The sequence below is a fragment of the Syngnathus leptorhynchus genome, chromosome 1 (assembly GCF_054491065.1).
Source record: "Syngnathus leptorhynchus isolate UIUO chromosome 1, UIUO_Slep, whole genome shotgun sequence".
Lineage (NCBI taxonomy): Eukaryota > Metazoa > Chordata > Actinopteri > Syngnathiformes > Syngnathidae > Syngnathus > Syngnathus leptorhynchus.
Genome location: NC_141195.1, coordinates 17,307,818 through 17,330,589, shown reverse-complemented (window position 1 = coordinate 17,330,589; position 22,772 = coordinate 17,307,818). Strand labels below are relative to the sequence as shown.

Genomic DNA, 22,772 nt, shown 5'->3' with positions numbered 1-22,772 from the left:
ATATTTATATAAATTTTACTTCTTGCAATTTATTACTATATTACATAATTAGACTATATAAATCCCCATATACACACAGTTGACTTTTTCTGTTTTTGAGTATGATGATGACTTCACATGACATCTTAGGGTGCAAATTCGCAATTAAAGTGACGTAACCACCTGAAAACATCTCAGTATATCATAGCCAGCAACAGTAAACGTGCAAAACTGCCAGTTTGAGTTTCATAAACAAGTTTTACAGTATTGGAAAATAGTGTTTACCCATATCTTTACCCATCATTGTGCCACCTTGTGGCATAATAGTGCAATTGTGACAAACAAAAAGTCAGGGCAAGCTAATAAATGCATACAAGAACTAAATGAAAAGCTTTTTAATAGAAAGTTGAAAAAGGGCAGTACATACAGGGGAGCTATCACCTAAGGAATAAACAGCAACACATATTGACATTAAAAATAGGGACCTAAACTAAGCCAGAAGACTTGAATTTTCAGCTAAAGATTACAAAAAGATGAGAATGACGTACATTTAAAATAATAAATAAATAATACAAATAGTCATTGAATAGCGTAGCCATTTCTCTTTGTTATTATTGCTGGTATATATTACGTTTAAATGCATTGTGGTTTCAGACAGACATTTTTTTCACAAACCTTCGTGGTCGCAAAAAATATCAAATCAACATGATCAATAAAATCATTTGTACACTGAAATTGAGTTGAATCGGAAAAAAAAAATACATGAACATTCTTTTTTTTTTTTTCCTTTTTTTTAACCTTAGTAGCACTGCCTTTTTCTTCAAGTACATGATGTTGTGAAATGTGTCCTGGATACACCTCAAGAACCAGGATGGATTGATGATGATGAAGTTGACACTAGCTGAGCGCCACTTGTGCTCTTGGTTAACTCGCTCGCTCATGCGTTTGCAGTCCTGTACACACATCACCATCATTTTGGTGGGTTTGGCTTCACTTTGTTTGGAGATCCTGAGGAGGAGAAGTCTGGTTGATGGTGGTTGTCATCCTCATTCATTTTAAGAGTTTCCTTCAAGATCCGGATCGTGCCAATTTTGACTCTTCTGTCGGCACGACCGACCGAATCATCCTTGGCTGCCGCACGAAGACAGACTATCGTAGAGCGAGTCGCTAAGGGATTCAGGCGTCTCCAGAACCTGCGGCCGGCCGGGCGACAAAGCCTCCTCCGGCCGCTCCCTGAGCAGCTCGAGCCCGGTGTCCCGACTCATTTCCGTAACGCCGGCGGCACGGGTCTTTCCTCGGCGGTTCAATCCCGACTGGGTCGGCACGGGCAGGCTGCCCTGCTCTGCTGCGCGGCTGGATGATGGGCCGCTAGCTTTCAAGCTCTGGAGAGGAACAAAACATCAAGGAGGACTTTGAGCAAGCAAACACATCCCATGCACTGACCTACGTTTCGCTGTTGTAGAGGCAGAACTTCCTTTATACAAATTTGGTCTTTTTTACACAAATCAATTTCGGCAATCTTTACAAATTGATGAGCATACACTGAGTATAAATAAAAATAAAAAAATAGTTTATAGAATTTTGTTCTATTATTTGAAAATATTGTGACCCCCTTGATGATGTAAATGGAACACTTTTATACTGTTATGTTGTTTTTTGTAGTATTGACTGTTTTTATAATTGTGCTCCTTTTAAGAAGTGGATGAAGTCGGCACATCCGCGACTGATTTTTTTTTTTTGTCTTATGTAACACTGGGGCGGGAACACACATGAAGCGCGTTTCAAGCAATCTGCATTATTCACATCCTGCTGATGAATTATTCCTCAGTGAAGAAGTACTTCTGTGTTTTAAGATGATGTAAGAAGCGAAAGACCCATCTCTATCCCTGCCTCGCTTTCAAGTGACACTCTACAGATATAATCTATGGTAAAAGAGAAGCTTAATTTAGAAAATCAGGTGCCTCGCCTGTGCCTCTGTACACGTCAAAGCACTCACATATGATATGCAAAAAAAAAAAAATCAATCAAATCACACTTGGGGTGTCATTGTCTGTTGAACATTTTTTTTCCCCCTGCTCTAGCAATACATTTTTGTCATTTTTATTGGTAATGATGAAAAGTGCTTACCGCTCTGAAGGGCGTGCCGAAGGACACCACCTCCTCGTCTTCCTCCTCCACAGCCAGGTACACGTCTGCAGGGCCTGCCGGAGTCTTGAGGTTGGGGAATGTCCACGTCTTAGAGCGAGGAGAGAACATGTGCGCTCCGTGGGGCTCTTTGGAAGGACACATGAAACACACCTGATTAACTAAGAATTCAGAGATGTTGATTTGGAAAGGCGGGCGAAGCATGTCGGTTATCTTATGTGGTAATTGTTAGTTGCAGCATAAATGCGTTTACCTTCACGGATGACGCCAGCTGAGCCTCTTCCCTCCATTTTGGAAGCGTGCTGCGGATTGGGAAGGGCCTGCTTGTGAGCTGCATAGCACTCGTCCTGCGACGTGGGTTCCCGATCCAAGGTGCGGGCCCGTCGCCCGGCTCTCCCCGGCGAGCCCGAGGGCCGCTGCTCGGCTCTGCTCTTGGACAGGCTTCGTCCCGTCGCCCCGCCGCCTCCGCTGCAGTCAGGGAGCGGGAACGTGCCGATGCCGCTGTCCAGCGTGTACGTGGACGCGCCGGAACCTGCGGTGACGAGACGAGATGAAAATGTCTGTGATCAGTCATCACCAAAATGTACTCATGCCCACCTTTAAAGATATCAAATCAATAAGCTCAGTATTACCCACGTTGTCCCCACTAAGCCTAAGATTTTTTTTTTTACATGAAGCTTTTTAGACTGTCACCACAAAACACATTCTTCAAAGGGAAACTATTTGATTTTTATTTTGATCCCATCCTCTATTATTTGCTGAAAAACCTGACTTTTCACTGTTTTTTGTGCTCCTGTCAAAGCCAAGAAGCAGATTGTGTTTCGGCCAAGCTGAATGATCAGCATTGATATTTGGAATTTATCGGCAAGGGTTTAAAAGAAAGAAAGTCAGACGACCAATAGACCCAGAACGGCAATCGACAATAGCTGTTGGATTCATGCCTCGACATTTGAATCTGTCACAAATAAACCAATGACATCATCATCACTGGAGTTGGATAGTACATATATTATGTGGGTTGGGACTTTATTACGTATGTACAGCATTTAATACCACTCTGACTTGACATCTCATCTCACCTGAAAAGTGTTGCGAATGACCCGAAATGGCGAGGTTCTCATCCGAAGTCATCTTGGCTGTTCGATGGGACGTCTGCATGACAAAAGCAAACGCGTTGTTTTCCAGGTATGAAAGGAGAAACTCCAAACGGAGAAAACCACGCCGACCAACCTGTTCCACGTTGTCCCCCCCGCCGCCGGCGTGAGCCATGACGATGTCGCTTTGTTGACCAAACACGGGCCTGGACGTCTTGCAGTCGAACGAGAGCCTCCGCTGCGGCACACTCACGGCTTCCTTGCCGTCAACTCTGCAAGCACCAGATTCGATGGACAATTTAGTTTGCAGTCAACCCAAGAGGGATGTTTTTAAAATGACGATGGATGTCGAAGCAAAGTTTGGAATTCCAAATCCCAGGTACATATGAAATGAACAAATGTAAATAAAAGACCTGTTGAGCAGCTGCTGCATGAAGTTGTCGGAGCGGCCGCCCCGGTACATAACGGCCAACTGTCCCTGAGCCTGGTCCATCACCACCTCGCACGAGTGACCCCTGCCCGACCTCTCCACGTACGCTCTCTCTTCCTCCAGCGCCCTCCGCAGGCCCTCGGCCTTCTCCATCAGCGTGGAAATGTTAAGACCTTCAACTCCTTCTCGACACCTGCTGGCCATTTTGACCGAGTCCTTGCCCACTGACGGGATGTTGATCTTCCACTCCCGTTTCTCGTCTTTGGATTTGACGGCGTCCGCCTTGCGACTCAGGGCGGGCAGCTTGCTCTTCTTGCGCCCGAACCAGCTGGCGATCCCGTTGGTGGCCTTCTGCCTGGCCTCGCTGGGCTGCGCCCCTCGGTCCTGCTCTTGGAGCTTAAGCATGTTCTCCTCGATGCCCTTCATCACCTTCTGCTCGATGGCCGACTGTGGGCTGGGCACGGGCGGCGGTGCGTTTTCGCCTTCAGATGTCGGAGGCTTGGGAGGAGGCGGCGGGAGGCTGTCTCCGTACATTGGGTTCTTTTTACCTTTACCGCTAGCTTTGGTTCTCTCTTCTGACTTGGAGGAATATCGCGGGGCGTCTGTGGCTTTTCCTGATCTGTGGACCAAAGGACCCTGACAAGGTTTGGACGGCGACTTTGGATGGATTTTGTTGGGACTGTTGCCACTTTGAGTCGCGGCTTTCACGTTGTAGGGCAGGTTGAGCGAGGCGGGACACTTGATGTTGTTCCGCAGTACCTGCGGAGCATCGGCGTTAGGCGACAGCAGGCCAATCTTGCTCTTGGAGTTCACACATAGCTCCTGTTTAACAAGACCGGAGGAGATGGGAGACTTTCCCCCTTGTTCATAAGGCTGAGTGGGGCCCAGGTACTTCAACCCCCCGCCGCCACCTCGACCTTTCCCATCTAACGAGTCGGTGTATTTGGAATGTCTCAGCTCCTCCTTGTGCAGCTCAACGTGCCTCTCCGCCGTCTTACTCCTATCCTCGACGGCTTCGTCGGCCACGTCTGCCGGCTTTGTGCCCCCCTGTAAGTCCTCTGAACTCCTTAGCTTGCCCAGCGCAGCCAGTCTGTCTTTGAAGGCGTGGTGACTGGAATCGGTCTGTGACCTCGCGGCGGCGGCGCCCGGCGCGGGCCTCTTAGGGATGGAAGAGGAGTCGTTCCTTCTGGATGGAAGTGGCGGCTGGGCAGTCTCGCAGCTCTGTCCGACCAGCTCCTCTCGGATCTGCGAGCGGTCGACTCTGCACTGTGCGCTAGGGTTGGGCAAGCTATGGTGGTTCACCCAAACCGGACTGTCGGAATCTTCTTCGTCATCTGACGTGGATTCTGACGAAGAGGAGGACGACGACTGCTTTCTCTGAGGAGACGCAGAAAGGACGCTCTCGGGAAGCGATTTAACCAGTTTCCTATCGCCACCGTTGGTTTTCGTTTGAGATGGAAGAGTGATTCTTTTCTCGAGTGCGTGAGCGGGCTCCTCCAGACGTGGGTTAGGCGTTAGGTCACAAATATTTTCATAATGTGGAATACTGGGAGCTGGTTTGGAGGAGGAAGAGGAGGATGAAGGAGCACTTATCTTCGTGTTAGCTGCAGAGAAGCTGTAACCGGTGTCTTTAGCAGGTGCGGGGCAGGCGTCGGGTTGCGGGGGGGAGGTGGGTGCCGAGTGCGTGGCAGGGTACGACTCGGACCTGGTGGGTGGCGGCGGCGGCTGCCTGCATCGCTCTGTGGTGGTGGCTCGACGGGTGGGAACGGGAGAGTGGTACACCTCGTAGTTGTTGGTGCGACAAGGGATTCTGGAGCTTCGGGTGAGTTGGGGGCTCAGGCGGACGGCGGGACTTGAGGCTTGACATTTGTCCCCTATGGAGGAGATCTTCAGGAACTTGAGCAGTTTGGACGGCGAGTTGATGGCGGCGTTTTTGACGTCATTGAGGCAGGAGGGACTCGGGCTGACAGAAGCGCCAGCTCGCACGGCCTCCGGATCGGCGCCATCTTTCTCCGGGGCGGATAAAGTGTCGTTGGAGGCGCTGTCGAGAGTGGAGCTACTCAGAACACCATCGCCTGCTTCGGGGTCACAGTGGGAAACGTGGGTGCCTTCAGAATCAGGGATCTGGGGGGCTGGAAAGAAGCCAGTGAGTTCTTGGATGTCCTCCTTCTGCTCCACTCCCTCCAGGATCTGATCGGCAGCGTCGGAATCATTTGCTGGTTTCAAGTGAGAGTCATTCTTGGCGCATTGCTTGGACAGCTGGACACATTCCGTCGTTCGGCTCTTGGCGGGACATTCGTTGGTAGCGGCCGCAGACACGCTGCAGCTCTTGGTAGCACAGGGGTGGGCGGCGCATGGCTTCGGAGCTCCGTCTGGGCTTCTCTTGCAGTGTAAGCAGCAGGTGTTCCCCGCCTCGCACATCAGCGCCCCGTCCCCATTGACATGTTGGAGTGCCTCTGCATCAGGGCGGCAGCAGTGGCAGCGCACGTGCTGGGATTTGCACTGTAGCGTGTCCGCCGAGGCCAACACGGCCTCTGTGGACACAAGCACCTGGCTGTAGTCGGAGAAAGACAAGCTGGCCGTGGCCGGGTGGAACTTAAGAGGGTCCGTTTCCTCCATTTTACGCAGGACTTCCAAGATGTGTGCTTTCTTCTTAAAGAAGGGAGAAAGAGCCTCCATGGAGGAGGCGGCGGCAGCCCGAGGGCCCGGAGAAGAGTGCTGAGTACGGTAGCCGTTCCCCTTTGGACAGGACAGAAGGAGAATTCAAAAGATCTTTGAGTGCATGTGTACGGGAAAGCAATGCAAGGGAGATTAGCCTTTTCACAAACAATAGAGGAACAAATGTCAGAGGCCTCAGATTGCGGTTTCACATAATCACCTTGGCTTGTGCTTCGGTCTGAGCAGCCTCCAAGTGTTTGGCGGAGTCATTGTGCAGCTGTGCATTGTAGTCTGGGAGTGGTCCCGCCTGGACCTGGAGGCAAGCAGACATGAGTCAGTCGTTATTTACACCGTGGGCGGCCAAACTTGCAGAATTTGAAGTACTTTTTAGTGAGTCAGGCTTATCGCAACAAACAATTTTGATAGTCACCTGGTAGTGAGCAGTGGGATGATTGGGCAGCTTCTGCTGAAAAAGCTCGCAAAGTGCTCGGTTCTGCTTCTCTAGGTCAAACACCAACATCTTCAACTTGATGCACTCTTCCCTCAGATCCTGTTCCATCAAACACATACACACGTTCAGAGAGGAGCAGACTCACAAAGACGTCATTGCTAATGCTAGCGGAGACTACCTTCTGATTGAGGAGAGCTTGAACCACATGGTTGGCCACCTGCAAGCAAAAAGATCTTTTATTTGACTCTCCGCACAAAGATTTAACGTTTGAGTTTTAAGGCGACATCACCTCGTCCAGACATCTTTCGTACGCTTCTCTCTGACTCTCATTCGCCAGCACCAGAGCTGAATTTTCTGCCTGAGAAAGAAATGACAAAATATGTCACTCAATGAGGAGGGAAAAAAAAAAGTCATTTTCATTTGCTGTGCTCAACACTAACATTAAAAGCCATTGCATTTGACCTTATTGAAATACTTGAATGCGCTTGCTTTTGGCACAACCTTTACTTCTCGAAAAGAAGTTGAACAGAAGAATTCACAACAGGATCCATGAATATTTGCAAGAACGTCTCATTGTATCCATTTCAGTGACTCTTCCAGTGTGTCTGTTGCGGCCTGGTGATGAAAACCTCAGTGCTCACTTGACGCTGAGGTTGACGCAAACAGCTCTTGGGACGGTTCCCTTTTGCTCACCTCCAGTTCCTTGAGCCGGTCCATGAGTTCGCTGCTGTTGTCCTCCAGGTACGACTCCACGTCCGCCTCCTCGCCCTCCTCGTCCGAGCAAAAGTCCTCGTCGCACATTCGCTGCTCCGCCTCATCCGACATTATTCTCATCTGGAACGGCACACGGGAACGTTCGTCATTGCGTCGTGTTTGTCCAGCTCCTGTTTCTATTCATTCAAATGAATAACAGCTTTGTGCTCGACAAAACAGACGCAAGTTTCACACAGTGTAAGGCAAATTCTTGAGTAAAGACAAGATCCTCATTATTTCAGTAGAAATGTTTCTTGTGACCTTTTGTTTGGTGGCGTGGTGTGAGATTTTTGGAAAAAAAAAATGTATATAAACAGAGAGCAAGGTCTAGTTAACATCACACAGCTTGACTTTGTCATCATCGCCATCATGTGACAATCTTTCAGCAAAATCCTGCAATGTACGACACGCTGTGAAGAGGATTCAAATGATGAGCCTTGTGGGCGCTGCTGTATATTACCAGTTATTATTATTCAGTATTTTACGAGTATTTTTATGAGCACTTTGCATGTTGATTTAGAGGGAAACCGGTTGGTGCACAGAAGTTTTTTGGGGGGCGTGCCAAGGTATTAAAATGTTGATTATTAACATACTTGTATTCAATATGTTATGTTGGCCAGATGATGTTCTTGTTTTTGCTTGAATGGCAAGCTAACTTGAGGACCCAACTTCAACACATGGCCCATATTTGCGTCTGGCATTTTAGCCTTCGTTTCATAGTTTGAATGTGTAAAGTGTCAGTCAAAAAGAAGATTGCTGGGAAACGAGATGGCCAAAAGTGAAAACGTGACATTTTGACGGGGAAATGATTCAAAAGAAGACATTTTGACATACCTAAGAAGAGCGTTGCCGGACTGGCTAATGAACGCTGATGTTTTCTGTGGGCCATTTTGTTTTGCTTAAAAAGCCACCCCAAGTAAATATGTAATCTAAGTGCCATTTGTGAGAAAAATGTCTGGGTGTTTTGCCCCTGAAGTGTCATGTTGCCGTTTTCTGCTTAGTTTCCTGGGGAACTGCTCGTGGACTGAGCTTCACGTGGCACCCCACAATCATTAGAAGAACAAGGCAGTTGCCCGTTTATTCTTTCACACTGCTGTTCCTTTAGAATTGACCATTCTTACGTTTTTCAACTTGTAGTTATTACGTCATGGTGTCTGGTTTTCAGGCCTATTTCAGTGTTTTTACTAGTGTGGATTAATTTCCGTTTTTGATGCTGGCATGAGACTTCGACGCTGGCTCTGTCTATCAATCATTTCTTAAACGACTATTGTGTTGAGTCTGCCTCGGGTTCCTAAATTCAGCTTAATGGATTGTATTAGTTAAGAAGGTGATTCAATCTTGCGATTTGCTCTCTATTTACGGAAGATTTCATAGCCCCTTTTTCGAGAAGAGATTTTGGGCTGTGGGACACAAGAGACGTCAGAACTAGGTGTGGCTCCATAACACTTTTCCATATCCGATTCCTATACCGCAGCCTGGAGGATCATCTGTTACTGAATCTAAACTGATCCGATTATTATTGTCGCTCTGAAAGCTGATAATGCGTAATTTGCTTGATACTTTTAAAACACCACGTTGACTGTACATAAAGAAAGAAGTTATGAGTAACTCCTCTGGCTTTATTAAAGCTCACATCTTAAATAAACACAGCAGACCCAGCTGGATCATTTAAATAGAGTGCAAGTATTCAAAGTGAATAAAATCATCCCTGTGTATAAACAGAAAAGCCAGATCAATGATATCGCCCTTGGCTTTTTTACTTCTCATGATGAGAAGACGAGTGGCCGTCACTTGTGTAACCGGAGCTGTGTGTAAAGTGTTTACAGGAAGATTATCGAGCGCTGACCATCCTGAGTGGTAACCAGAGAGTCGCTTTTCGAGTCCAAACTATACGCGCAGTCCAACAGTGGGATCGATTCCTCTCGCCTAAGAAAAGAAGCGGTCGACTTGAGCGAGGTTTGACCTCGGCGAGCGCAAGGCGACTTTTCAGTTGGCGTTGAAATGACGGCATGCTCCAAAAGACAACAAAAGGGATGCTAAATATAAGTTGAACTTTAGGGCTGCGGCAGCTGCTGTGGTTTGCGTCCATGTGCAAACAACACATCACAAGCTTGGCACTAAACGCAAAATTGTTCAACACTGCCGTCGTGCTTGAGCTCGTCAGACATATTTGGTGACCGCATTGTCGGATTTTGAGCACGCTATATCTACAGCTCGAGAAAACTGATCTGTTTCTTTGGTTTTGCAATTTATGGTTTGGGTAGGATAAACATTTTTTTTATAAATTGAATTTTATAATGCCCTTCTAGTTTATTTTCAGAACCTGACGATTGGCCAAAATTGGACTGTTGTATATTGTTGCGACAATTGTTTATTTTTGTCTCATTTCATGGGCGAGGAAGCAGCCGAGGATCCTTTCAAGTGATTCGGCCAGCAGCTACGAAACACAAAAGGCTTCTTTTGCTTTTCATGGGCGTGTGTCACCGACACACAACACAAGGCTTTTCTTATTGTCCGTCAAGGGAGATCTTGCAACATGTTAGATGACACACGGGGAAGTAATGGACCAAACCCATCATTGGAACATCAACTTTTGTTTCTACAGTTTCTGCACTGTCAATTTGAAATCATGTCTTGTTTATCAGGAAAGGAATTAAAGAAAAGGAAAATATCAGGAGAAAGCACTGGTTTACCAGGGACTGGTTTCGGGGACTATCAATAACCAATCAATGGAGAAAATGACTTCATGGGATGAAATTGACCTTCACTCATTTGTCAGCACTTTGTGAAGGGCAGTCATGGCACACACACGCAGACATACACAAACACACATACCTGTGGTTTCCGCTCTCCTTTTGAGCCGTCAAGAGGTGTCAGACTGGCGTCAGGTGCCTCGCTCTCCCAACAAAAGAAGCACGAAGCTGAGAAGAAAAGACAAAAAAAATAACATTGTCATTCCTTTTTGTTTCTTGATTGACTCGAACAGTGAATCGCAAAAATCTGCAAGTAATTGAAACATTTGGGGGGGAGGGAATGTTAACGGTATATTTTTTGTAAACCCCCCAAATTATATACTAATTAAAAAAACACATACCAATATGCACTTTCCACAAAAAACTGGGGTTGAAATAATAAATTGATTTAAAAAAAAGTTAAAAAAAAAAAAAACCTGTTCAAACATATATTTATAATGGTTCACCGTGAATGCTTGTTTCATGAATACATCAAATACTATTCAATATCTGTCCAATGTTCTTGTTTTGTGTTGAAACTTTCAGTGGGAGTGTAAAACATTTAAAAGGTTCGCTGGCATCATTGGCCATCAACTCGAGAAAAAAAGCAGCAGAGTAATGGCTTGAATCTGGAAAACCTTGTAAGCTATGTAACTCATGAATGGGGGCACCACTGTATAGCCAGGTTCATTCTTTAAGGCACGCGCCCAAAAAATGAAACATCTTGAAGAATAAGCTACAGAGGTTGTGAAAAATCGATGGCTGTCCGTAGGTCACTCCAGCAGAAATTGACATAGCGAAGAAAGCAACCTCAGCCGTGCTCTAAGAGTGGCAACCACACCGCCACGACGAGAGGAACCCCAGCATCCTCGGGAGACCACAAGAGGCCCAAGTGCTCCTCCTCGCCTTTCACCTCCAGTCATCGGGAAACCAAATGAGAACTGTGAATAAATAATTCAGTAGTAGATAACTGCTCCTCTTTTTGTGCATCTTTTTTTAGGGTTTACAGTGCTCCCCCACTATTTCCTGCTTCATTGTTCACAACACCTACTCTGTTATTTATTGACAGTAGATTTACTTCCTGTAATGCCCTCACGTGGGAAAGGAAGCCCAGAAGCACCTTTCAGTCATGAATTGAACCTGTGCCTAAAATAGTCCAGCCATTGGCAACCCTATCTGGGATTGGCTTTTTAACTCAGTGACCTGTCACTGCTCCGAAGTGGGACATCAGCGCATTTCAGGATCAGAATCTGTGATGTGTTTGGTCATCAAGCTCGCGTCTTAATTCCTCCTTTCCGATAGGCGTCTACGGGCGAGCCGGGCCTGATCCTCCGAGCTCATGTCAAAGTGAAATGAGATTAGAGGTGTTGAGCAGCTGCCTTACCAGTCTGGGTTTTAACGGAACACGAACAGATCATCTGGGCCCGGCTCCTTGCTACACCTGGTGTACTGGGCAAAAACAATACCTTGAGCTATCAACCGTGTCGTCATAAGAGCGCCCACCCCCTAACCCCAAAATCACAAGCCGGCAACTCATTGATTATCCGGGGCCGCTGCTGACGAAGAGGAAGGTTTTACAAGACGGAGATTCGTGGAATGAGGGCAAAAGCTCCTTAAATCACGCCGGTGGCACTCTTGGGGATTTGGAGCAGGCTGCTGTTGTTGGTCAACCGCCATCCTTCGCCAACGTGAAGCAGCCAACACTTGGGGTGTTTCGGCAAGACGTGTAAACAATGGGACAAGACCAACGCTCCCACTCAACCAAAATCTTTCCTCGAAGAAAATGTAGGCCAAAGTCAGACGCGCCACTTGGCCGCCATTGTCTGCACGCTCAAGTTGGGGATGAATATCAAAGAGCTGTGACGATGTGGGGGAGACGGAATCGGGCGGGTGGGCAAGGGAGTGGGGGGGGGACGCTTCCTGTCTGATGTTTGGTTACGCCAACCGAGACGAATGGTACACAAGCAATATTTGGGCTGGTGGGGGGCGGGAGTAATTGGGGGAAGGGAGCTGGAGAAAAGGTTCAATGTTGCCCATATACACACACATACATGAAAACGCATTATCGCCCATCTCTACTGCTGATGTGTCTTGTTTTTGTTTGACACACACACACACAAAAGGTAAAGTCGCTTGTCAGATTCACAAGGATTTGTTGGCGTAAACCAAAACAAGCCTACCGTCAAAAGTCGCCCCTTCTGACGTGCGATGTCTAGTACAAATCAGCGTGCATTGAGACCGTACGGTTTGAACGCCCGGCTCACCTTGGCGGCTGGCGTGTTTCCTGTCATCCGGTCAGCAGCAGAGAGCTCCAGACCAGTCACCAAAGAGGCGAGAGAGGCCGCGACCTCACATTTCTGGGATGAGACAACCTCACTTTCTGCTGTCCCGCCCTCAAGAACGAGTAAGCGGCTCAGGGAAAGAACCGTCGCGGGGCGCCAACACCGGCTGAGCGGAGGCGGCCGCGTCTCCCATTGTTCCAGGACGAGCGAACGAGCGAGGAAGGCTTCCTCCGAGCCAGCGCAGCCTCCCTACTACAACAGCTGTGGACCAGCCCCCCAGCTCCTCGCTCACCGCCTCCTCCTCCCTCCCCCTTACAACTCTTGCCTCTGCCTCTGCTAAACATTAACCCCGCAGCTGCCGTAAAAAAAAAAAAGAGAGAGAGGGGGTTGCGGTGGCGGAGACCCCTCCGTGGAGAGCACAAAGGAATGGCGGAGAGAGCTAGAGAGGATATCCTTCCTGCACATGAGGAGGAAAAAAAAAAGCTCTGTGCTAAGAGGATTGTCTTTCTGGATCACTTCTGTGATCAGTAGGATCCTCAACGAGGCGGCACGAGCGGTGAGCACATCCGCCTCGCAGTCCTGAGGTTATGGTTCAAATTTGGACGCCGGCCTTCATATGTGAAGTTGGCCATCTCATCAAAGAGTGACAGTCAATAGAGATGAGCAAAAGTAATGTGGTCCTCTCGAACCAAATGAAGTCAACTTTCATGTGTTTGACTCGCCTGGTTTTATTATGTTTAACCATCACGTTGCTTGTTAGCGTGTTATCAAGACGCTGTTTCCTCTCTGGTGGGATCTTAGCCAATACATTGATCCGTACAACATTGCATTAAATAACATTGAAAAAGTAATAAACTTAATAATTCATCCTATTTAGGGCCCAAATGGTTTGCACACAGGCACAAACAGTGTAATTGGTCTGAAAATGATAAGAATGTATGTGACGGGCACCCACAATCAAATGCTCTTCTACTTTAAAAGCTACATGATGAACCTGTGTATTGACATTTTGACATATTTTGGAATTTAATGTATGTGCCATAAAGGTTGTGAAACATTGGTTTTGTGCATGCAGATCAAATCTGGTTGCAATTGAACAAAGTCTGTGGAATAAGTTGGATGCCCGGAAATGGCCAAAATAACCCTAAAATGGCCATTTCAAACCAAAACCAAAAAAATGTGTTTCTTCTTTTCCAAGATCTCTGCATAACCAAATTTTGATTTGCTAAACTGGTCTGGGCTGAATAATGGCGTTACGGGCATTGTGCCCACCACACAGTTGGCACTCTCGCCATGTATGAAGCCACATGACATCCTCAAAAGACACACGCAAAGTGTCAGTGTGCGACAGGAAGACTGGACGCCACGGCAACAGGAAGACATTGCTGGTTTGAGCTACACAATGCGGGAGGGAAAATAGATATAATAGTATATATATTGAGTCATTTTCAAGAGGACTGTCACTGTCAAATATTTTTAGAATCAATGATTCAATCAATTGCTTCACTGCTAAATTGAATAACAGCATGAGAAATTGCATTGAAGGAAATATTTGTTTAGTAGCTTGACTGGTATTGTTTGCATATTATTGTTTCATGAGGAGAGAAAACCAAACAAGAACTAAACAATTAAAAAATGAGACTGACTAGCAAACCTTTTGTAACGCGAGAGCTACTTCTTGGCTACTGATGCGCTACTGTGGAGCTCAGAAGGAAAAATAGAAGATATGGTTTATCAAGTAAAACTACATCCAAAAGTATTTTTTGGTGCACTTGTTTTAAAGCAATCTTATAATGGCGCAAAACGCCCTGGACGTAGCTAGATAGCCTGAAAGGAGAGTCGAAGGAGAAGCGTGACGCAGCTTCTTGGCTCGTCCGCCTCCTTGACAGAACGTGGGATTTTTTTTTTAGGCAGATTTGGACAAATCTGTGTCATTCTCCATCAATATTGATGGAAAATAAATAAATAAATCTGATTTCTCAATGTGAAATGACAAAGCAGGCGGGCCTGATGAGCTCGCTCTTGTCCGGCCTCTCCCCCTCCCCAACGGTGGCTTATTAAGGTCACTTCACCATTTGGCCCTTCACTCAATAGCAAGTGGTGGGTGCAAGGGATGGACGGCCCAGTCGATGACTTGACATCACATCCATTCCCAACATGGCTCTGTACATGAAAAAACAAGACAAGACCAAAATTATGGGAACACCAGAAATTTGTCAAACTAAAAGTAACTCGTTTTCGGATAGGCACGGCAGGGAGAACGTGGACTATGATTTTAGATTTCAGTTCCTGCTTTTTCTATCATTGACTCCTTTCTTTCTAGAACTATCGAGGTCCAAGGGTTGACGTGGCCAATCTTACCACACAGCATTTAGCCACACTGTAACTTGGGGGGGGGGCGGATCTCGTGATATTGCTCCAATAAGAAGAAAGTCAAAGTCATCAAATAAACACTGCAGTGAAAGATCTGCCTCTATATTTGTACTTGGTAACTTGCCACCACTGACAGTGTCTTCTTACTCTTATTGTTGCTGCAGATCTCGTGATTGAGAGCAGTGACTTGAAAAGATGTGAATGGAGGCTTGTTGGACACTAATGCATAGCGACATGCTTATGGGCTGAATGGGCCACTGAGGGAATTCCCTCCTGAGGATCTGGGCCTCAACGAGCCTGGCTTGAGAGGCGCTCACATGGTCCCCTCCGAGCCCCCGAAGGCCACCGTGGATGACTGTGGAGATAAAAGGCCTTTTGTCACACGCGCTGCCATCTCGGCCTTTAGACAGGGACGCCGCGCTGACTGCTTGACAAGCTCATTGTTACACACACCGAGGGGCAGGCAGAAGAAAGAAGACGACCACGAAGAATCCCGTACACGTGGACAACTTCTGCACCAGGAAGTGACACGTGAGAGAGGAAAGTGCCGAACCACAACGGCGCACGCAAGCATTTGACAATACCCTGCCGTAGACATATCTGTACTCGGATACTTCCTGATCTAAAACTTCTGAATCCGCTACATCTGATTGTCAAACGACGCTCAACGGTCGCACCAAAGTCGTATAAAATGACTCGAGATCAACAAAGGACAAAATCAGGCATCCATTATCTGATAAGTTAGCGGTGGGTCAAATCAATAGCTGCACCCTGTGCGCAGAAAGAAGACGCAACGATGCGTCAGCAGCAGATGGTTCATATGAACGGTTTGTGCTAGCCACGGAATGGGACGCATCATCCTAAATTCCGGCTGTAAATCACACTTGCAAACGCCCACTGAGGCGCCGACACTATAATGGACGGTAATGGCGCAGAGAGAACCCCTCCACCCCCCCCTCGGCCATCTCTTCGTCCTCCTGGGTCACCGTTGAGAGATGCAAGGTCCACAGCTGTGAGAACTATGCTTGAGAAGCTTGCTTGCTTTACATTTTTAACTCCGTCGGAAGTCGCTGTCAGTGGCTGTGTGTAACACGCACGAGATTTCAGGTACCATTCATCTTATACAGTATCGGCCTTTTCAAAATGTTTGGAAACATCAGGCGCCAGGATAGTTCCAGGTGGCTAAAAATTCACTGACTACCTGCTGACATCAACAGTCCCACTTGTGTCTTTTTCAACCAAGTTGCGGTGGCCCTGTCAGAAGCGCTACCGGCTCCGTATATTCATGATGAAATACGGCAAGTTTTCATTATTATATATAATTTACAAATAGACTCATGTACAACTCTCATATAAATACACACAAGCATATATTCTTTATCACAAAACAAAAATACTAACGTGGGTTACTGAGGACTGCCTGACAACATTTATAGTCAAATGTTGGCATTATATTGCCCCCTGGTGGCCAAGGTGCAGACACCAGAAGGAGCAGCACAATGTCCATTCAACCTGTTTAACGCTTTCCATTCTTATGAATCATGTCAGTTGTGTTGTGTTTTTAGAAAGAATAATATTGCAAAGCGCTACTTCCTTCATTAAGTCACACAATTTTGTCGTTTTCTTTGGGATGCTGGAATGGATTCGAAGCATTTGCAATGGGGAAAGATCATTTGAGATAAGAGTTGAGTTAAAACCATGTTATGGAACAAATTAAATTGATATCTCAAGGCCCCATGTTTTTAGTATATTTTTATCAACACTGATGGATTGGTTCTAGTGTAGGAAAGAAACACAAACTGAAGCTTTTGGTTGCGGCTCTCGGAAGTCCAAATTTTCACATGAATAAAGTCATAAAGTTTGGACATGCAAGACTCGGTGGCTTATCTGAGCAGAAACTTCCTCTCCCACAGCAGCGACTAATGCTCCAGAATCCCAAGTCATAAGGAGATGTTTGCTCCAGAAGCTCAATCAGCACCTCATGGGAGACGCTTGGGGGCAACTAGAAAGTGGCTTGTAAAAGTTCCTCAGGAACAAGCTATTTCCAAGCGCATAAAAATAAAAATGCACTAAGGAAGACCATTTTGCACGTGGGGCCATCTTTTAGCGACTGGAGCTTTTGTTACCACGCTCGTCATCAAGATTTTTGTGTCTTTCATTATTGAAAAAAAAAACATGTCCGGCAAATGCAATATAACACAACGGTATTTCTGCAACAAAGCACTTCCCATTTAGCAATATGACAATCACAAAGATCGTGAAAAGACTAAATAAGTGCCAGTATTAATTGCATATGTGTTTCAAGATGCCAAATAAAGAGCAAACTTTGTTTGGGAGTCGCAGAAGTCAATTTGGTGTCTGTGTGGTGAACACGATTTAAAAGTGAATCGTTTGACAGTGACAAAGTTAAGAGAAAAGAGGAAGTGGTGGAAAACAGCTGCAAGGGTGAAGCAACATGCACGCAACACAATTTGTTACACGTTTACACAATTGCTGAAAAACAACAAAAACGAAATCAGTGCATTCTAAGCTCTACTTCAAAATAGGCTATTTACTTTTTTTAATGGCATGTTCACACAAACATTCACGAAACACTGCAACACAAGACCTTTTTTTATGAAATAGAGAAATAATTTGATTTAAAAAATGGACGATAGTAATATTTTCATAACACACTGATTTATGTATTTAATTTTTTAATGGTGTGTTTATTTAATAGCACATTTATGTATTTCTTTGATTTATTTAATTTCATTCCTAATCAATAAATGGAACATCAATTAATGAAATTTTTAATTAAACATTTCATGGTGGATTCATTTATTTAATTTGGGCACTTTTCATGCTCCATAAATAACAAGAAAATGTGAAATTTCTGTAGAAATTGCATGTGAATACTGAAATAAGAAATCCTGAACAAAAGTGCGACATCATAGTGTATACATCATTTATGAAATTTAGATAAATAGTATTCGATTAAATCAGAGTACCTGGAGGAAACCCACCCAGGTAGAGGGAGAACATGCAAACTCCACACAGAAAGGCTTGAGGTGGAATTGAACCCTGACCGACTGAACTGTGAGGCAGACATGCCTTTGGATTGTTGTTGCAACATGTTGTTGCAACAACAATCCAAAGTTTTTTTTATTTATTTTACTTTTGAGTTGTTTCAAAGTAAGACAGGGTTTGGAAAGAGAGTTTCAAATTAGATTTGGGGGGTTTCAAATTAGGGTAACATGGGTTTCAATGGATGAAGAGCATTTCCATTCTTTCCATGGAGAATGATGAGAAGAGACCAAACAAGGTATCGTCAATATTTGGTGATGCTAACGCAGGCACCTTGAGTGTGCCTCGGAGCGGGGTGGAGGGGCCATATTATCAGGCAGTCCTGATAATGGGTTGATAAGGAAGAATCCCATCTTCAAAGTGCGGCCATGCATGCACAACACACACACACACACAAAATCCTGATCCATGAGAAGCTTGGCAAAGCCATCTGCACCCCCTGCCAACTTCACAAGGGACCCCATAATGCCCCGTGGATCTTTCTTCTCACAAGGCCATATGAACCCTTCAGGACTTTGCTGATTATTTCAGGATGCTCTCTTGATTTGCATTGAACAAGACTGTCGTCATGATCAACAACTGCTGGGAGAAATAACAGAATTTTTTACAAGATGGCACATTGTAGGGCCCGACGGATAATATCAACTGATGTTGAAATACCAATGTTTTGCCTTTGATAAAAATACCGCGAGACAGGTATGGAGATAATACCATGGCAAAAACTCAAGACATGGGTAAAAAGCAGTGAAATAATAGCTGACAACTAAACAACTTGAAAGTTGTTTTTTGTTTCATTAAAAAAACGTGACAAAGACCTGAAAAATACTCCAAAGTATCTCATATAAGAACTATTAAGAAATTCGAGTATCATTGTGCAAAAGGTATATATGTAATATATACCTATAATCAGGCGTCATGGTGGTGCACTGATTAGCATGTCCGCTTCACAGTTCAGAGGGTGCGGGTTCGATTCCACCTCCATTGCATGTTTGCATGTTCTCCCCGTGGCTGCGTGGGTTTTCTCCGAGGACTACAGTTTCCTCCCACATCCCAAAAACATGCTTGGTAGGCCGACTGAGCACTCCAAATTCCCCCTAGGTGTGAGTGCCGGTTGTTCGTCTCTGTGTACCCTGCCATTGGCCGGCAACCTGTTCAGGGTGTCGAACTAAAATTCACGGTACGATACTAATATCAATACTTAGTTCAACAATTATATAGTCACGTATTAATACGTTGATGCTCGAGAGTATTTCAAAGCAACAAACTTCTCATTGTGACATTAAGAAGAAGAAACAAAACAGAGAACAAAGGGTCAGTCAAGAAAAGAAGAGCGAGAAGTCGACAAAAGGGTGACTGTAGGCTTCGTTTGACTCCTCCCACTTTTGCAGTTGTGTGCAGCAGCCATCAAGAAGGCACATCTGGCGCCAATTAGCCGTCGACACAAGCGACAAGCGCCGGCCAATAAAGTCGTTGGCTCGCCTGCGCTGATGTCATGCGGTACGATTTGGAAGAGTTGTGTCAAAAAGCGCCATTGGGAGCGAGCCCCTAGCTCAGACATTCGCCTCCAACAAACACTTAGCACACGTTAACACCCGCTTTGTCAGCTTAGGGACACAAAAACATTAACACACTGATGGATGGCCACACAAACAATGTCTGAAAATAACAACACCCTGTTTTAAGCTGAAAGGAGTTGTCGTCTTTCAGTTTTGCTGGTTGTGTTGTGGTGATGTATTGGTGTTGTGACTGACTTTGTGTTTTACCAATAACTGGGCTTGTAATTTAGGGTTGTGGTTGTTTTTGCAGCACTTTTGACTCAGGCAAAATTTGCTGTATCAACAACTTTCAACTCATTTTTATGTTTGTAAATAACAATGATATAAGCAGGAAGGACGGCTAATGCAGAAAGGACAGCGGGATGCATTCATATATAGTAAGCTAATTCTGAATGAGCAATGAGAATGTCCCCAATCCAATCCGAGTGTTTAATGTAGGCACGGGGCTCCTCTAGTGTTTTGGAAATAGCCTGTTTCCTCTCAGGAAAAAAAAAAATGAAGCCCTTGCATACACCGGTACACACAACAGCATGGCATGTTGATATTGTGCTCACTCATAAACTCAAAAGCCTTCTTTGAAATCCGAACCCCGGTTTTGATAGAACAATTTGAAAGCCTAACTCTGTCTTGAAAATATCATTTGAAGCCTGATTCTGGATTGAAAGCTTTCTTTGAAACTAACTCGGGTTTTAAACTTGAACGCTGCCTTGAATCCTCCTCACTTTGAAACCATAACCTCGGCTTTATCTTTGAAACCCCTGAGCCTTGCTTAAAACCCTAAACCAGACACGACTCCCTATTTTGAAACCCTGACCCTTGTTTAAAACCTTAACCCAAACTGAAACCCTAACCTGAGATGTCTCACTTAATGAGTTTCCCTAATTTGAAACCCTAATCAATCCTTAATTAAAAGGCTTTTTTTTAACACTCTCCATTGCACTTGATAATCTGTTGTCAAAATGCCTTACCTGCATGGAGAAAAGTTCAAAAAATTAATATGGTCTCCGAATGTCGTGTGGTGGTCCGTCTTAAAACATCAAATGGTTGGCCTTGTTTTTGCTTTCCGGGCAGATAGAATTTGTGTCGATTTGAAAAGTAAACATGCAATGCGGAGTTCCTTTTGCACGAGCACCAAACTTGTGCAAGCGGATTTCCTTCTTTTCACTCTTCCTCTTTGAGCAAAATGTCACGTGCATTGTGTGACTGAAAGGTGTACTTTTCAACTGTAGTCTGCAACTGCCATATTGCGACTCACTTTTACACAATTGATTTGAAACTTGACAAAAAATGAATGATGACGTTGCCACCAGTCGCTGAAAAATTAGAATGATGGACCGGCAAATTTAGTAACATGCCCACCTCTGGGGATTAGTAACAAATGCTGGAAGAATTTTGAAACCCACATTTTTGGGGACGGATCTCAAAGGCATGATAGAAAAGCTTCTTGAAATGAACCTTCTTCAAGATCAGACATGTCCAAAGTTGGGTCAAATGCGGCCCAAATTTAACCAGGAGATGGCAGCAGACCTGTGGCTGATCCCCGCGGGTGCTTTGGAAAATGAAGACACCATTCTCAAAGTTGTTAGGTGTCACACTGAACCTGGATGACCCTTGTGTGGTTCTTTCCAGCCCATATCTAAGATGGAGAGAAAAGTCGCTCCCAGGACAAGTGGAAATTGCCATATTCTTTTTCCACAAAAATACAAAACAACTGTCTGCCTAGTTTGATAAGAAACTAATTGTTTTCAAGGAATTTAATCTGAAGAGGCAGTACCTGATGAAACATGCAAACTAGTACTACTCCGTAGGGCGTGAAATATTAAAGAAACTGGAAGCAAGGAGGTCAACCAAATCTGGCCCTCTCAACATCTGGACACCCCTGCTCTAGGTCTTTTAATGTTTTTATTTTCCCGTGGTTTGTCCCATGATTTTTGTTTTGCCCCATTCACTCTTAAAGAAGAAAAACAAAACTGGTTCGACCCTGAACCACCAACAAAAAAAAAAACCTCAATGGAAATATTGGCTGCGCAACTACAGCTAAACACAAAAAAAAAAAAAAAAAAAAAAAAAAAAAAAAGATGGAGAGTCTTGGACCTTGCTAGATAAAGACCCCTTGTGTATGGGCATGTTTTTGTTTTTCCTTACATAATGCCAATTATAAGTGAGGGCCCAATGTCAGGACAATTACTGTTATGGTGTGTGTTATCTGCTAACCTTGACAATAATAGTTATTATAAATAAATAGATAGATAGATAGATAGATAGATAGATAGATAGATAGATAGATAGATAGATAGATAGATAGATAGATAGATAGATAGATAGATAGATAGATAGATAAACTCCGATTTCAGACTTTAACCAGGGTCTGGCACCCCAAAGCAAAAGCCTAACCTGCATAGTTTCTGCGCCTGTCATTTTGTGACCCATTGTGCTTGATCATGATTTTCAATGAGTCCAATATGTGGCAAATTCCAAGTAAAAGGCAACTTCTGCAATTTCGGCTTCAAACGGTGCGCTGACAATCCTCCACCAAGTGTGGCTTCCGCCCAAAAGGAGGAAAAAAGGGAACCCAAGACCCCCCAAATGCCGGGCCGGGGGCTCCAGCATCAAGCATGAAGGCCGGCCCTCCCATTCCCATTTCCATTTCCAAACTCCACCGCCCTTGCTCGGCCTGCTTGGCTGCGACAGACGGCACCCAAACCAAACCAAGCCAAGCCAAGCGAAGCGAAGCCTTCTCCGCAGTCCACAGCAATTCCGCACGCCACCGCCCGGCCTTTCTTAGTCCCCGACCCCGATAAGGACATGGAGAAAACGCGCTTACCTCATTTTCTTGGATGTCCTCGACGCCGGCTTGGCTGAAATGGAGAATTTCCTTCGTCTGCCGCTGCTGCTGCTGCTGCTGCTGGGTTCATTTCTTCTCCTCCTCCTCCTCGTCGCTCTTCTGTGGCGTGTTTGGGTTGAGGAAAAGTGATGTCATAGCAGAAATCTGCTTTACCCGCCCACATTTTTTTTTCCCCCACGCTGTTTTTTGCCTGCCAAATGAAAGTCCAGCACATACTTGTGCAAAAACCTTTTCAAGTTTTCATCATCTCTTTTGTGTCCTTCTGCCACGTATCCCATTTTATTTTGCATTTGTTTGGCACTGCGACAACACTGCAACATGATCCAAGTATGATTAGTTTGAATCGAATACATTTGTTTTATTCAAAAAAATTACTGTCAATCGAGCCAACAAATAATATTGAATTAT

General features: G+C 45.2%; 1 protein-coding gene across 1 annotated transcript; it reads right to left on the bottom strand.

Moving 5' to 3' along the window:
* Positions 1-375: 375 nt before the first annotated feature.
* Positions 376-22,481, bottom strand: nckap5l (NCK-associated protein 5-like). Its single transcript, XM_085926880.1, has 13 exons — positions 22,344-22,481; positions 10,346-10,431; positions 7,451-7,591; positions 7,047-7,115; positions 6,936-6,974; positions 6,737-6,856; positions 6,527-6,619; positions 3,632-6,387; positions 3,355-3,490; positions 3,204-3,276; positions 2,378-2,656; positions 2,107-2,252; positions 376-1,361 (listed from the first exon to the last, which is right to left on the bottom strand). Exons 3-13 carry the CDS (start codon positions 7,589-7,591, stop codon positions 1,101-1,103), a joined length of 4,113 nt encoding a protein of 1,370 aa, XP_085783006.1. The 5' UTR covers positions 10,346-10,431; positions 22,344-22,481; the 3' UTR covers positions 376-1,100.
* Between the last annotated feature and the right edge of the window lie 291 nt (positions 22,482-22,772).

Excerpts from the sequence above, each read along its gene's own strand:
- nckap5l (XM_085926880.1), bottom strand. The coding sequence starts at position 7,591 with ATGAGAATAATGTCGGATGAGGCGGAGCAGCGAATGTGCGACGAGGAC. Across the intron at positions 3,491-3,631 it reads ATGCAGCAGCTGCTCAACAG|AGTTGACGGCAAGGAAGCCG; the intron begins GTCTTTTATTTA and ends TGGTGCTTGCAG. Across the intron at positions 3,277-3,354 it reads GGGGGGACAACGTGGAACAG|ACGTCCCATCGAACAGCCAA; the intron begins GTTGGTCGGCGT and ends TTTGTCATGCAG.